General features: G+C 42.2%; 1 protein-coding gene across 1 annotated transcript in view; it reads right to left on the reverse strand.

The window, feature by feature from the left end:
* Positions 1 to 7,158: 7,158 nt before the first annotated feature.
* Positions 7,159 to 16,931, reverse strand: part of LOC115105098 (homeobox protein Mohawk-like) — a 30,815-nt gene continuing 21,042 nt past the window's right edge. Inside the window, 2 exon segments of the mRNA XM_029626700.2 lie at positions 7,159 to 7,985; positions 9,078 to 9,111. Of these exon segments, the coding sequence (XP_029482560.2) occupies positions 7,790 to 7,985; positions 9,078 to 9,111 (230 nt within the window). The 3' untranslated portion in view covers positions 7,159 to 7,789.

Raw genomic sequence — 16,931 nt, forward strand, 5'->3', positions numbered from 1 at the left:
GGTTCTTCATTGTTGAAGTTGAGATTGGTGTTTTGTTGGTACTATTTAATGTAGCTGCCAGTTGAGGACTTGTGAGGCGTTTGTTATATAATGATCATCTCAGAGAGTTCAGTGGGGCATTGAGGGCAAATAAAGGCCACTTTATAGTCTTTATAGTGGAAAATAAACTGTCAGAGATATTATGTATTATATCTACAGTAGATGCTGATATTTAGTCATGAATGGTTTGAGGTAGAGTATCTCTCTCTCTCTCTCTCTCTCCACCTGATAATTCATCTATTCATTTTTTTCTCAACGTTTCTCGTGGTTTTTCTCGTGTTTATTATGAACAATAAAGGAAGGAAGTGTTGTTACTGCCTTAGGTTAGCTTACTGAGCAGCAGATTTAGAAACTAGTTACCGCCTCACATCAGCATTGGAACCAGGAGAAGAGTTGAACATCTTTGGCTTTAAAACAATAACAAAATGATGGAGACAAAACAATTCCAGTATTCATCCCTCATACTCAGACCAATAGAAAACACCTTAGGGAAATAATCCATTAAGCAATATAATATAACAAAATAAACCTTTTCAGTGTTTTACTCTTAACAGTCATCCTGCCCCATTAGTTTAAGAAATGGATCAAAATCAATGTAACTTTTCTCATTCCTATAGATAACTCAGGAAGTGAAGTATCACACTGAGATAACAATTCATATATTACATAATTCCTTGATGATTCTAAATGAACTCTTCATTTATATTATAGTAAGGAGTCTTTGGCTCTGTGTGATTCACTTGATGTGATTCTGTAATTCTGTGATATGTGGCTCGCGTACATCGCACCAAATGTGGATCTGCTGATCGCTCAGCACGCTGTGTTTTAGGGACCACCTGCTGTACGAAGCAGATTTGCGGGTGTTAACATCTCAGTGTTGAGGTAGTGGGGTTAACACCAGTGGGATTGAAATTGACACCACCAGCGGTGAATCAATGTGTTACCCAGGTGGTGGTGTTGTTACTCGACAGTGTTGAGTTCATTTCCGTTAACTCTCTCAGAGTTGGGGTTGCTTTTTAGATGAGCTTGTTTTAATATCTATGTTTCTGCATGCTTAATTGATGATTGATTAATTGATCTTATACTACACAAAGATAAATAGCATACATTTTTCTAAACAACTTTTTTCACCCTTTATTGAAGTGGTCGTGCCAGTTTAGATGGCTCAGGTAGTCTCTTATCTCTCTTCCCTACCTTGGCATGTCATTCTAAATGCAGATTGCGGGGGATTCAAAGTTCCAATTGTTGGCTATCCTAACTCTGGCTGGATTCCAATAGGAATTATGTAACACTTTGCAAGCCAGCATAATATGATTTGCCAATGTGGCCTGCAAACCAGGTGTGTCAGACTATTGTGTTAGGGTAAAACTAGCTGTCGAAGTATGGTATTGTCAAAAACAAATTCTGTATTTTCATAAATAATTACATTTTTAGGATATAATCTTCACTTCTGCACTCACTGTGAGCTACAGGACTGAAAGCCTTCGAATGCGAACACAGTCATGCGTGGTATTGGTACATCTAAAATTCACTCGAAAGGCTCCCTGGGAAATAAATATACAAATAAGGCTTTACACCAGATAGAAAACAACACCCAACAATGAGTTAGTGTAACACCACAGGTGTTAATTCCCTAACAGTGAGAAAGTGTAACAACAGCTTTAATAAAGAGTTAACTTAAGTTGGAATTTGCAACACTCTTGGGGTATTAGTTTATCAATACTTTGAAAAATATTAGTTTAACACTTATAATTATACAATAAAGTATTACATTTAGCACTTTGGGTGTTAAAATTCCGATCATAAATATGTTGTGTAAACATCTGACTGCCGACGTACACACTCGGTTTGCAAATGATGCTCGGAGGTGCTAAGTACTCTCGGCCAGCAGAGTACACGCTTTTGGTGTGTCTGAGCCCTTATATTTAGTCTTTAGGTGAGTGCATAACAGTCTGTTTCAACAGTTTAAAGGCTTTGTCTATGTCCCAATTTGACTCCCTATTCCCCCTATTTAGTGCACTACTTTTGATCAGGGCCATGGGACTCTGGTAAAAAAGCAGTGCTCTATATAGAAAATAGAACCATTTGGGACACATCCTTGAAATGTCATCACCCTTTTTAACCCATTGACTCCTGTGTGTCTTGTCGACACTCCTTATCATGAGAGCTGAGACTCCTACAACAGTATCCATGTGACCTTACATGGCTTTGTTAGCTTTCTCACCTTTATATGATGTAAAAACGCTTAAAAAGGCACATTGAAAAATGGCAAAACACCCATGCAGCAGAGGAGGCTGCTGGGGGGAGGACGGCTCATAATAATGGCTGGAACAGAGTAAATGGAATGGTATCAGACACATGGAAATCATGTGTTTGATGTATTTGATACCATTCCACTAATTCCACTCCAGCCATTATCATGAGCGCATCTTCCCCAATTAAGGTGCCACCAACCTCCTGTGACATGCACCTGCAGTTGATCAGTACCGGTCCCATTGCTGAGAAGATTGCAAAGCCGGACAGTTTTAATCAATCAATTCGTTGAGGAATTTCTGAATAACAAGCTGAATACTTTTTTCTTCAGATTTGTCTCTAAGCATACTGTGTATGAGTGGAAACACAACAAGGGCTGCGTCCCAAATGCCACTCTATTTCCTTTATAGTGAATTTATTTTAGCCAGAGCCCTATATAGGCAATACAGGGCCATTTGGGACTCTACTGAACGTACTGTTGAAGCATCCTCTCCTCTGCAAGGTAACGAATTACTTCAGTGTGGTGAAGGTTAGAGTCCCTCAACAAATAAGAAATACTTTACAATTTGTTTTTAAATGATTTTCAGGAATAAAGTCTTTGGTTCTTGGATTTCATCCCGTGTGGTTTTCCTCTGAGTTCCATTCCTTTTCTGGCTGGGTAAAAACAAGGTGATCTGGAGTCTGTCAAGTAAAGTTGTCTGCCAAGCGCCTAACATCTCTTCACTTGTCCGTCTCTCGATCGTGCGCTCCGAGATAACAGCTCTTAGTTCCGCAACGCTTTTCAAATCTTTCAGCAATGCGAGTCTTCGACTTCAAATCCTCCAGACAAACACCAATGGCACCCTATTCCCCACATTGTGCACTACTTTTGACCAGAGCCCTATGGGTCCTGGTCAAAACTAGTGCACTATATAGGGAATAGGGTGCCGTTTGGGACTTATCAGGAAAAAAAGAAAACATGATGGAATATCGCTTAATATTTTCGATGGAAACTATTGCTCAGATGTGGATGTTTGCCAGGCCACTTAATGAGAGATGAGAACAGAGAGACGGGTCAAAACACCTGATAGAATTATTTTGGGACGTGTCCGGGATAGCTGCCTGAGAGACAAGAGAGAAAGAGAAGGGGGGATGGAGCGAGGGGGGATGGATGGATGGAGAGAGGGGGAGAGAGAGAGCGCTGTGCTCCAGTTGGCTCAGGGATCCAGTACATCCCCAGTGGTCCCTTGCTGAGCCGCTGGCCCCTCAAAGAGCCCTGGCCTGATTGGTCCTGACTGATAGATGGACCGTGCTGCGAAAGGCTTTCCAGGGCCAGGCAGCATCATGCAGTTTGTGGTGTTGTGTTCACTGCCATTGGCTTGGGAAGGACTCCGTTGGACTCTATGTTTCTGTATACTCTCTCTCTCTCTGCCTCTGTATGTTTCTATGTCTCTCTGTCTCTCTCTCTCTCTCTCTTACTTTATGTCATCTCCCTTTCCCTACCTCCCCTCTCTTCCCCTCTCTCTCGCGCGCCGTCCCTGGAGTGAGAGGGCCTTGGCTCCGCGGCAGGGCTCAGGATAGGGTGGCGAGCAGAGCGATGGCATGGTAGAGGCATTAATAGAAGCTAAAGAGGAGAGCCGAGGAGAGGGTGTAGGCCCTGCCGCCAACACCAAATCCTGAGGACAAGGACACACCTAGCGTCTCTTGCCACGAATTCACGCTTCCTCCAACTTCACTGTGGAGGGGAGACAAACTTTACTGCATGATCCCTGCACAAAGGCTTGGTTGTGCACACTGTATCAAAAGCATTGTACAACTACAACGCCACAGTTAGTCACTGTGATCTGTATAGAGAAACCAGATCTCCATTAGTCCATATTGTAATAAGTCGATTTGCAGAATGCACAAAGAACACACAACTGTCTTAAGGCACTGTTTGAGAATCCCAATGAAGTCAAAAAATACCCCTGATACCAAACACAGGGGCCCAGTTCAACTGCAAATCTGCGGCGACAGAGACGTCCCACTGATGTATACAGTGAGCTGTAAAAGAGGTGTTGTCTGATTCGTTGGTTTAGCTCTGAAAATGCTCTTTAGAAAGCCACACCCCTCCTGTATTGTAAATAAACATGTCTCACATTGGGAGCTGTGTGTTTCTGCTGTTGAATCATGGTTTGCATCCCAAATGGCACTCTATTCTGCACTACTGCACTACTTCTGGGGCCCTGGTCAAAAGTAGTGCACTATACAGGGAAAAGCATGCCATTTGTGACCTAATCATCGGAATTAAGACCTTTAGAACAGCGGGCGGGTGACGTGTTTTCACTAAGGAAATTACATTACATTATTCCTGCTCTAGTCCCTTAAATCTATTTCTATTTCGGGGCTTGTATGTCTTTTGGGTTTCAGTATGTACTAAACAGAAACCAAAGACAATTGTATTTAGCGTAATTAATGGGGTGACCTATTCAGAATAATTCTGAGAAGAAAGCGAAAGACGTCAGCACTCTGTTTTAACAGAGGCCCAATCAGAGATGAATTGCTACATTATATTTTTGCAAGGCTTTGCGTTGCGGGAATTATCCAGTCAAACAAACACATGGCTGGGAAGGACCTTTAACCCAGAATGCCAAAAGTGCAGGTTTAAATGTGTTTTTAGCAGGTAACAGTGAGGAGTTAATGTTGCAAAACCAAACTGTGGTGAATTCAGATTTATTTTCAAGTGCTGTTTAAAAATATATATTTTAATGTCAAGTTTTGGTATAGTGATGCAAGAGTTTCATATTTTTGATCAGAGTAAAAGCAAAATGAGTTTTTTTCTCATGTGTTAAAGATGATAGACAAATAACTCAATGGTTCAAAAATTATTCATAAAAGTTTATATAATTCCCATGAATATATACTGTACGTTTTATAGAGTCCCAAATTGAGCAAAATATCAATATCATACAATTTCTTCAAAGGTTTATTCATTGTTTTGTGGAAGTAACCATAGATTAACAAAATAAATGTTTACATAAAAGCAAAATCAGACAATAAAATGAGATATTATGCATTTGGTCATTGGATAACAATCCAGTCTCTATCAAAATGTTTTAACTCATAACTTAACAATAAAAAAAAACAGACTATTCTCACCAACTTATTTTTTTACAATCCTTAATAATTTATAGATTTTCTAAAATATGACAAAAGTGAATTGCTTTCCGTTTGACAGCATCTGTTTGAAAGCACGAGTTTCTGCACAGAAACAAATGTACAGTACAGGACCGAAGCCTCGGGGTACATTTAGTTTGCCGACTGATTATGTGTCCCTACAGGGTGTACAGGTAAAACAATGGCTGTTCTGTGCCTCTGAAGCCTCAACACACTGTTTCCTCCTTCAAATCAATCCCATAACTTCTCAATAACGACTTTTCTTCTGTTTCTTCCTACTGGAGAACAGAGAGTTTAAAGTGCAGCTTTTAACGGTTTGCACATTCAAGAATAAGAGTCATGGCTACAAGTAGCTTTGTTCAGCTCTTCTCAATCACCCCATGACCACAAGCACAGTCTAGGTTGTCAAACAATGGGCCCAAACAGCACAGAGATTTTTTTTTTTTTTAAGTGTAGATTTTGACGCATAAACAGTACCTTGAAGATATACAAACAATTAGTGAGTCGTCAGAAAATGGCTGACTACTTACTATAACAGTCCAGCTTGATTTCTCTCAGTTGTGTACTTGGCATTGGGTTGCTACAATGTAAATAACATACTTTAGAAGTATTTAAGGAGGATTCTTTCCATTCGGTCACAAAAAGGAACACAACGCGTTATGGTTAAGTAAAACTTTGATACAGCAGAACAACCACTGCGATAAACAAACTCACAATAACAAATACTTGAACAATTGCTTTGCTGGCTGACAAAGAGATAATACTGAAAAGGCTATTTATTTGTAATTTTTTGAGCAAGTCTCTCTTCTCTCTCTCTGGCTTCTTGTAAACAGCACATTGAGTGTGATTTAGAACAGCTAAGCAGGAGTGAGTGTAGGATTAAACGGCATGGTGAACTAGGTCGGGATTCAATCAAACCCGCCTTAGCAATGTTTACTCAGTGTCTTTATGTACAATATCCATCCCGGGGGGGGGGGGGGGTCGCCCTGGTCATCGTTGTAGGTTTTTATACATAACCCAAGACCAGTCTGTGAATTCATTTGACCATTGGAAAAATAACCACTGCATAAATACTGCAATCCGGGTTGGATTAAATTGACCTCCTAGTCTTTTTTTACACTGTTGACGTACCTTGTTCTAGACGATAACATGTAAGGGAGCAACACGGTACTTCATATAATACTACACTGATAACAGACAGAAAAACATCCCTTTAGTTCACAGCCCTCTTTGATTAAACAGATAGAGCACTGTGCCGACTAAACGTCCCGACCGTGTGTGTGTGTGTGTGTGTGTGTGTGTGTGTGTGTGTGTGTGTGTGTGTGTGTGTGTGTGTGTGTGTGTGTGTGTGTGTGTGTGTGTGTGTGTGTGTGTGTGTGTGTGTGTGTGTGTGTGTGTCTGCCTGCGTGTGTGTCAGCCTGTGTGTGTGTGCACGTGAGCATGCCTGTGTGCTGGTGCTAGGTCAACATTTGCTTGCGCTTTCCAGTTTAAAAACCTTGATAAGGATCCATCCCCTCTCAGAAATAAAACTCCCAAGGCCGAGCTGTGGAAAACATGATGGTGGTTGTGACTAACGACAGCACAATGGATCTGCTGGTATCCTATCCATTCTAACCCTCAAGTGCTAGGTGTTAGTGTGTTTGGCTGGAGTGAACTTTATCTATATATTCACAGTTATTGTCTGTTTAGTTTCATTTAATTTAGTCACACACTGCTTTGTGTGTGTGTGTGTGTGTGTGTGTGTGTGTGTGTGTGTGTGTGTGTGTGTGTGTGTGTGTGTGTGTGTGTGTGTGTGTGTGTGTGTTTGTTTGTGTCTTGATAAATTAGAACAGTACAGATATTATTTAAGGTCAGCTAAATTCATTCACGTTGTAAGGCACATATCATGGAGGGAGGGAGTCCTTCAGAAGAAGCTTATAAGACCATATTATTTTGCCTCTTCAGATAGTCCTTTATGTTCCCAGAGGCACTCTGTACATTATTAACCACAACGGGTGTGATGCTTTGCTTCCAAAAAGGCACTTTGGCAAAAGTACAATACAAATTTCAGAGTATAAAAAAAAAAATGAAATTCAGATACATCAAATAAGTTAACATAACAAAAGTCTCGTTCAGAACTGAACAATGCAGCTAACGATGATCATGTCAACACCTGTCTAATGCATGTGATGCAGGTCAAAACACAACCCACACACAAAATAGGATGTCTTCAGTTCTGCTGCATTTTTACAGACAGAAAAAAGAGAGTACTTGTTTCTTGTTTTTGACTGTCTCTTCCGAGTGAATTTTCAGAGGGAAGGTTGGTGTTGCATAGAGAGCAGAAGGGAAGATGAGTTGGAGACACACGACTCCGTGATAGGCGCTAGTACTTCTGCACCAGAGGCACTTTGACAGTCTTTACTTCTGATATATGAGAGGACTTCTGGATGATGCAGCTGGTCGTCCCTGATCCGCCGCTGTCCTTTCCCTGCGCCAGGTTAGTCAAGGCCATGGCTGCGTTGATCTCCTTCCAGTACGTCTCGTCTTTGCCCCGCACCTTCTCCTTCTGAACACCCCCACTGAACATAACACACAGAGAGACAACGAATGCAGAGTTAGAGAGAGATGAACGAACACAGAGAAGAGAGAGAGAGAGAGAGAGAGAGAGAAGAGAGAGATGAATGAACACAGAGAAAACAGAGAGAGAAGAGAGATGAACGAACACAGAAGAGAGGAGAGGGAGAGATGAATGAACGAACAGAGAGAAGAGAAGAGAGGTGAACGAACACAGAGAGAGAGAGATGAATGAACGAACAGAGAGAAGAGAGGTGAACGAACACAGAAGAGAGAGAGAGAGAGAAGAGATGAACGAACACAGAGGAGAGAAGAGAAAGGAGAAATTAATGAACACAGAAGAGAGAGAGAAGAGAGAGATGAACAAACACAGAAGAGAGAGAGAGAGATGAACGAACACAGAGAAGAGAGAAGAGAGAGATGAATGAACACAGAGAAGAGAGAGATGAACGAACACAGAGAAGAGAGAGATGAACGAACAGAGAGAAGAGAGAGATGAACGAACACAGAGAAAAGAGAGCGAGAAAGAGAGAAGAGAGATGAACGAACACAGAGAAGAGAGAGATGAACGAACACAGAGAAAAGAGAGCGAGAAAGAGAGAAGAGAGATGAACGAACACAGAGAAGAGAGAGAGATGAACGAACAGAGAGAAAGAGAGAGAAAAGATGAACGAACACTGAGAAGAGAGAAGAGAGGGAGATGAACAAACAGAGAGAAGAGAAAGATGAACAAACAGAGAGAAGAGAGAGATGAACGAACACAGAGAAAAGAGAGAGAGAGAAGAGATGAACGAACACAGAGGAGAGAAGAGAGAGAGATGAACGAACAGAGGGAGATGAACGAACAGAGAGAAGAGGGAGATGAACGAACAGAGAGAAGAGAGAGATGAATGAACAAGAGAGAGAGAGAGAGATGAAAGAACACAGAGAAGAGAGAGAGATGAACGAACAGAGAGAAGAGAGAGAGAACAAACGCAGAGTTGAAGGAGGAGAGGGAGCTCTACAAGTAGTTAATAATCATAGAAAGAGAAAAAGAGGAAAATCGATGTCCGAAGGAGCATGAAAACGTACAGAAGGAATCTGTAAAATACACTCACTTGTCACATTTACTTGATCCATGGTCCATGGTTTCTGAAAGCACAACAGAAAAAGAGGTTAATTTAACGATGTACACCTTGGGGTCAATGAGGATTAATTAAGGACCTAGTTTGAGGGCTGGTGAGGAGTGCATGGGGGTGTGTGTGTGGGGTCAAATCTGTGCTGCAGTAACATGTGTTTCTCTGTTTCCACTTCTGATTCAGATGCAAAACAAATAGTAGCCATGTAATAATGGACAAATCGTAACTAAAAAGGTACCGTTAACACTCAAATTTTGACATGAATAACACAACTGCACTTTCTTCAATATTTTTTTTTATATCAAACTGCATATATTTGTATTTTCATTTGGAAACAAATTAGACTGAGAAAATATGATAGAAATGAGAAAATAGGAATAAAAACGAGACAGGGAGAAAGGGGGAATAGAGAAAGAGACTTAACTTCCCACATTCAGACACAGGAGCTGTTTATATCTCATAGAAAAAGCATTGGTCAGGAATAAAACAGCGAAGTCAGCAAACAATGAAAGCTATCAGTTCAACCAGTCTATTTAAAACCAGGTCCATCTAATGTTCTGTGTTCTCACCAGCCAGACCCTTAGGTAGAAGGGCAGTTATGGTGGTGTGTGTGTGTGTGTGTGTGTGTGTGTGTGTGTGTGTGTGTGTGTGTGTGTGTGTGTGTGTGTGTGTGTGTGTGTGTGTGTGTGTGTGTGTGTGTGTGTGTGTGTGTGTGTTGAGGTAATGGTGGCACAGCCGCAGAAGGCCTCTTGTACTCTTACCACCTGCCAAGCTGCAGAGAGCTTCAAGAGGGGGTAGAGTGGTGATGCGAGGGGGGCAGGTTTGGGCTCAGGGCTACAGCAGCCTCTGCCTAGCGGTGAACTCTACCCAGTGATGATGATGACTGGCTTGGCACCCTCCATTAAAATAGATCTGGATTTCCTGCTCATAAAGCCTCAAGGCACACCCTTCGAAAAACATACATCCAGGGCCAATGAGCTGCTTTAAGGAGGGAGCGTGCAAGGAGACAAAACTAAGAGGCAACCTGTGAGTGTCTGTCTGTCATTGTAAAATAAGAATTTGTTCTTAACTGACTTGCCTAGTTAATTAAAGGTAAAAAATAATAATAATTGAGCTGAGCATTAGGCAAAACCAGGCGACTGATTGGAGGTGAGGTAAGGCTCTCTTTCTCTCATTTTCAATTTAAGGGATTTATTGGCACGGGAAACAAATGTTTACATTGCCAATGCAAGTGAAATAGATAATAAACAAAAGTGAAATAAACAATAAAAAATGTGCAGTAAATATTACACTCACAAAAGGTCCAAAAGATTACAGACATTTAAGATGTAATATTATCTCTCTCTCCCTCTCTATCTCTGTGTCTCTCTCTCTCTCTCTCGGTGTCTCTCTCTGACGCCAGCTGCTTTCATTCGGGATGATTGCCCTCCCAGATCGCCCTATAGACACAGAGGCAGGGAGGAGAGACAGACGCTTTCCTCGCACCACATTTCCCGTAAAGAAAATGTTCGTAACATGTACGAGTCCCTTTAACGAGCAGCCACTTGTACCGCCACCACTGCAAATCATCGCCGACTGGGTGTTTTGACAAAAAATTTTTACGCGAATGAAAATTCAGCCACACATTTGGCGCTGGAATTTGTACCCACGCTTCTTATAGGTGGCGAGGGAAGGAGGGTCGGGTGGAGACAAGAGTTATTAGGTTACTTAGAGAAAGTCAATTCTCCTACACAGCTGTAGAGCTGGAAAACCATGTCCTTGCTTCTTCCTGCAAGGGTCTCAGAACCTCATTGGCCGACACCGGAGAAAGGACACACCGTGCGCGCCGCAGCCGTTTTCTAAAGACCTTAATCTGGAGTCTAGACAAGGAATACAGAATCCTGCAGGGCCACAGTATCCCCCCCACACACACATTAAAAAGAAACTGTAGTAAATACTACAGTAATGTCCACAAAAACACTACAGTCCACAAAACAACATTCTTTAACTGTAGTAATACTACAGTATTTAATTTGCATATACCCTGCCCATTCCCCTCCCACATATCCCAATTTGTGCCACCCATAAGTGAGAAACCTACATACCAAGTATAGACGATATTGTGCTAGTTCAGACCCCAGGCCTATCTACCTTCCTATAAATTGTGGAACATTTGCTCTTTCGGTATTTGTCAGGTATGTTTCCTCAAGGAGAAAGCCCCCAATTCATGTCAAAGATAATAAAACAGAAAATACTACAGTAAATACTTCCATAATGTCCACAAAAACACTACAGTAAATGCTACAGTTTTCTTGCCGAAGGCACCCTCTCCCAGGCAAACCGGCGACCCAGGAACCCCCCATCATACATACCACCCGTCATACAAAGTGACATTTTCACATATTTTCGTACCATCAAGTGAATGATAATGGCAAGGAGAAGTAATCAACATTTTTTAAATGCATAGATTTGGTAGATAGGTTTTCATTATTTTGACCTTCCCACATTAGAGTTGGAAAGGAAGTGTAAACTCTAACGTAGCCTATTAGCTAGAAAGGTAACTCTAAACACATTTTCACTAAGAGCAGCTGTATAGCAGGTTAAACAAAGGTTAGCCATGTGTTGGCAAAAATGTACGTCCAAGCCAATAAAACCTACCAGCAGCCAGCGGCACTTGCCACACGAGTAGCCTATTCACTCACAGGTGCTTTTTCAAAGCCTGTCAGATACTACAGTGAGTGTAATTGGCTCCAGTGACTGTAATTTACTCAATGTTAGGAGTTGAGAAATAAAGTTGACATTATTAGAAAGAAGATATTCTCCTCTTTTCTACTGAAGGTATGTAAAAAAAAAAAAAAAAATGATGTTGTTGCTAGCGATGTTCATACATTTTGTTTTGGGGGGGGGGTCAATTTTTATATACAGTACATACTTTTATTTTTTTTGCAGTTTTGGCTGGACACCTGAGAATGGCGCCGGAGGGGATGGCTCCTAACCAATTGTGCTAGTTTGTGTGTTTTTTGACGCTGTTTGTAACTTATTTTATACGCAATGTTTCCGTCTCTTATGACCGAAAATAACTTCTGGATATCAGAACAGTGACGACTCACCTCGTACTGGACGACGATGTTTTCTTTAACATGTCGGACGCAAAGGATTTACTGCTGATACCGGACCAGGCCCAAATCCACAGTTCCGGGTGCCTTGTGAGAATTCCTTCGGCGAGTGGGAAACCCGCCTCTACCATCTGTCCTATTCGCCAATGTGCAATCACTGGAGAAAAAACTGGATGATCTCCGTTCGAGACTATCCTACCAATGGAACACTAAAAACTGTAATAACTTAAGTTTTACCGAATCGTGGCTAAATGACATCATAGATAATATACAGATGGCTGGGTTTTCAGTGCATCGGCATGACAGAACAGCTACCTCCGGTAAGACAAGGGATGGTGGTCTGTGTCTATTTGCCAATAACAGCTGGTGCGCGAAATCTAATATTAAAAGAAGTCCCAATGTTTTGCTTGCCTGAAGTAGAGTATCTCATGATAAGCTGTAAACCACACTATTTAACAAGAGTTGTCATCTATATTTTTCGTAGCTGTTTATTTACCACCACAAAGTGATGCTGGCACTAAGACCGCACTCAACAATAAGTATCAGGCCATATGCAAATAAGAAAATGCTCATCCATAGGCGGTGCTCCTAGTGGCCGGGGATTTTAATGCAGGAAAACTTAAATCCGTTTGACCTAATGTCTACCAGCATGTCACATGTGCAACCAGAGGTACAAAACTCTAGACCACCTCTTCTCAACACACAGAGAGACGCTTACAAAGCTCTCCCTCAGCCTCCATTTGGCAAATCTGACCATAATTCTATCCTCCTGATTCCTGCTTACAAGCAAAAACTAAAACAGGAAGTACCAGTGACTCGCTCAATACGGAAGTGGTCAGATGACGCGATGCTAAGCTACAGGACTATTTTGCTAGCACAGACTGGAATATGTTCCGGGATTCATCCAATGGCATTGAGGAGTATTCCACATCAGTCACCAGATTCATCATCGACATCGATGATGTCGTCCCCACAGTGACCGTACGTACATACCCCAACCAGAAGCCATGGATTACAGGAAACATCCGCACTGAGCTAAAAAAAAAAAAAAAAGCTGCTGCTTTCAAGGAGTGGGACTCTAACCCGGATGCTTATAAGAAATCCTGCTATGCCCTCTGACAAACCATCAAACAAGCAAAGCTTCAATACAGGACTAATATTGAATCCTCCTCCTACACCGGCTCTGATGCTTGTCGGATGTGGCAGGGCTTGCAAACTATTACGGACTACAAAGGGAAGCCCAGCCGCGACCTGCTCAGTGACACGAGCCTACCAGACGAGCTAAATGACTTCTATGCACTCTTTGAGGCAAGCAACACTAAAGCATGCATGAGAACACTAGCTGTTCCAGATGACTGTGTGATCACGCTCTCCGTAACCAACGTGAGTAACATTCACAAGGCTGCAGGGCCAGACGGATTACCAGGACATGTACTCAGAGCATGCGCTGACCAACTGGCAAGTGTCTTCACTGACATTTTCAAACTGTCCCTGACAGAGTCTGTATTACCTACATGTTTCAAGCAGACCACCATAGTCCCTGTGTCCAAGATCACCAAGGTAACCTGCCTAATTGACTCCAGACCCATAGCACTCACGTTCGTAGTCATGAAGTACTTTGAAAGGCTGGTAATGGCTCACACCAACATCTTAGAAACCTTAGACCCACTCCAATTCACATACCGCCTCAACGGATCCCCAAGGACCCTGTGACTAAACACCTCCCTCTGCAACTGGATCCTGGACTTCCTGTCGGGTCGCCCCCAGGTGGTAAGGGTAGGCAACAACACATCTGCCACTCTGATCCTCAACACGGGGGCCCCTCAGGGTTGCGTGCTTAGTGCCCTCCTGTACTCTCTGTTCACCCACGACTTCCCCAGGAGACTGAAAAGATTTGGCATGGGTCCTCAGATCCTCAAAAAGTTCTACACCTGAACCACCGAGAGCATCCTGACTGGTTGTATCACCCCCTGGTATGGCAACTGCTCTGCATCCGACCGCAAGGCGCTACATAGGGTAGTGAGTACAGCCCAGTACATCACTGAGGCCAAAGCTTACAGACATCCAGGACCTCTATACCAGACGGTGTCAGAGGAAGGCCCTAAAAATGGCCAAAGACTCCAGCCACCCAAGTCATAGACTGTTCTCTCTGCTACCGCACGGAAAGCGGTACCGGAGTGCCAAGTCTATGTTCAAAAGGCTCCTTAACAGCTTCTACCCCCAAGCATTAAGACTGCTGAACAATTAATCAAATGGCCACCCAGACCATTTACATTGAACCCACCTCTTTCTTATTTTACACTGCTGCTACTCGCTGTTTATTATCTCTGCATAGTCACTTTATCCCTATCTACATGTACATATTACCTCAATTACCTTGTCTAACCTGTACCCCCGCACATTGACTAAGCACCGGTACCCCCTGTATATAGCCTCGTTGTTGTTATTTTATTGTGTAACTTTTAAAAACTTTTTCTTAACTCTTATTTTTCTTAAAACTGCATTGTTGGTTAAGGGCTTGTAAGTAAGCATTTCACGGTACCTGTTACATTCGGCGCATGTCAGAAATACAATTTGATTTGAGATGGAGATAGAGAGGGAGATGAAAATCTAGAAATAGAGAGAGATTAGAAATAGAACAAACCACCGCTTGGATTTCAGGTACATTCCAGAAAAAATCCTCAAACACTTGTCAGGCCAAATCTCTCTCTCCTTCTTTTCCTTTCTCTCTTTTGGTTCTTATCTCTCGCTTCATCTCTCGCCTCTCCTCCTCTCTCTCACGCTCCCTCTCACTCATTCCGTCTCTCTTTATCAGTCTCAACGGTGTTCTTTCTTTCTCTCTCTCTTTCCTTCTCTCTCTGTCTTTCCTCTGACTGAAGTGACTTGCAGTAACACGCTAGATTTAAGGTGCTTCAGATTGACCCTTCTCAAGCAGTCCAGCCAAAACAAATGAAATTATGTTTCTCCCTTTGATTTCACAAGGAAAAACTAGATCTGTTATATGTCAAGAACTAGCATTTCTTCCACGGCGTCACAGGCCATTTAAAAGCCTTGAAATTATAACAGTGTTTTTTCCCCCTCTTCTCCTTCCTCTCCCTTTCTAGCTCTCTGACCAGATTGACTTTATCTGACTCTATCTGACAAATATTAGGCCTCATTCTCTTACTTTGATAGACCGGTGTAATACATGACAAGAATTTGCAGTGGTCTACTCTACATTACTACTTATTTTTTATTTTTTTATTTTACCTTTATTTAACCAGGCAAGTCAGTTAAGAACAAATTCTTATTTTCAATGACGGTCTAGGAACAGCGGGTTAACTGCCTGTTCAGGGGCAGAACGACAGATTTGTACCTTGTCAGCTCGGGGGTTTGAACTTGCAACCTTCCGGTTACTAGTCCAACGCTCTAACCACTAGGCTACCCTGCCGCCCCAAGTGAAAATTTCCCAATGGATTTCGATAATTTCCTGGTTAGAAACAGTGGAGGCACAATAACATAAGCTTGCTTCCCCTATTTTGATAGTGGGGCGAGCAGGCACTTGGTTTGCTCTATTGCTCAGGTGTCAATTGCTTAAGCTAATGTACGTAGCTAGCTAGTGCTGTCGACTCCAGCATATTCCATGCATCTCAATCTATTCTCTCGGATTAATACCAGTACTAGAGACAGGATTGAGACTGATTCAAATATGCTCCGTTCATTCATTTGGTATAATAACAGCTATGCAATTACATCCCAATTACATTGTTTTCATGTGTTGGAGGTTGTTATGTTACTGAATTGAAATATCAGCTCAATATTTGCTATCGTGTCAGACAGTCAGGGAAGGCCTATTGATGGGTTGCCAATGACGACAAGCCATACAGCAGACAACAAAAAGACAACAAAAACAATACTAGGGTGTCATAGTGATAAATAAAATAAAAAGATATCTTCGTCTTATAGTTTCTTTAATCTGTCTTTTGTGTTGTTTCCATTGCAACAGGCACACTCAAATCAAGCAGATGCAGTACATGTTCTTTATGATTTGAAGTAGTATTTGAACCCGGGTCTGGCCTGCTGAGCTCTCTCTGAGCAGCAAGGCTGTGAAGCGGCTGTGGGTTCCAGTTCGGTATGTTTCAGAGCAGGGCAGCCAGTGTCCAGATGCTGTTCAATCCCCCCAATGTCCCATAAAAAAACATGTTTGTGTGAGGCCTCCTGCAGCCTCGGAGCAGAGCGGAGGGTGTGGTCGCACGCGTCGTCTACCCAGAATCCCCCCTGAGACCCCGACCCGGCCAGAGTACAATAGAGTAGAGTACATCCAATCGGAGCAGGCACACTTCCAACCGCCTTTGCCTAAAACATCTAAAACTCTGATTTTTTAAAACAAAAACAGTGCCAAAGAAACTATAAATTGTCAATAAATCATAGTGGAACCTTTATTTATTTGTATTTTCTTTTGGGACTTTTTTCTCCTGCTTTGCTAAGGAACCGAAAGTCATGCAGTCTACTTTGCTGCTACCTTTCTGTTATACTGAAGTGATGGTTTCAAGTCCAAAAACACTTGCTCACTTAACATCATGGTGGGCAATAGAGGAGGTTGAACACAGTGAAAAAACATGAAACAAAACAAGCAAAAACAAGCAACAACGAACTGACAAATGAGAGAGGGAATAGAGTACACCTGCTTAGAGAGGATGGGTATGTTTTATCACAACCAGCTGCTGCTGTTGTTAGCAACACACAACAATAAACACAC

Source organism: Oncorhynchus nerka, linkage group LG22, assembly GCF_034236695.1.
Source record: "Oncorhynchus nerka isolate Pitt River linkage group LG22, Oner_Uvic_2.0, whole genome shotgun sequence".
NCBI lineage: Eukaryota > Metazoa > Chordata > Actinopteri > Salmoniformes > Salmonidae > Oncorhynchus > Oncorhynchus nerka.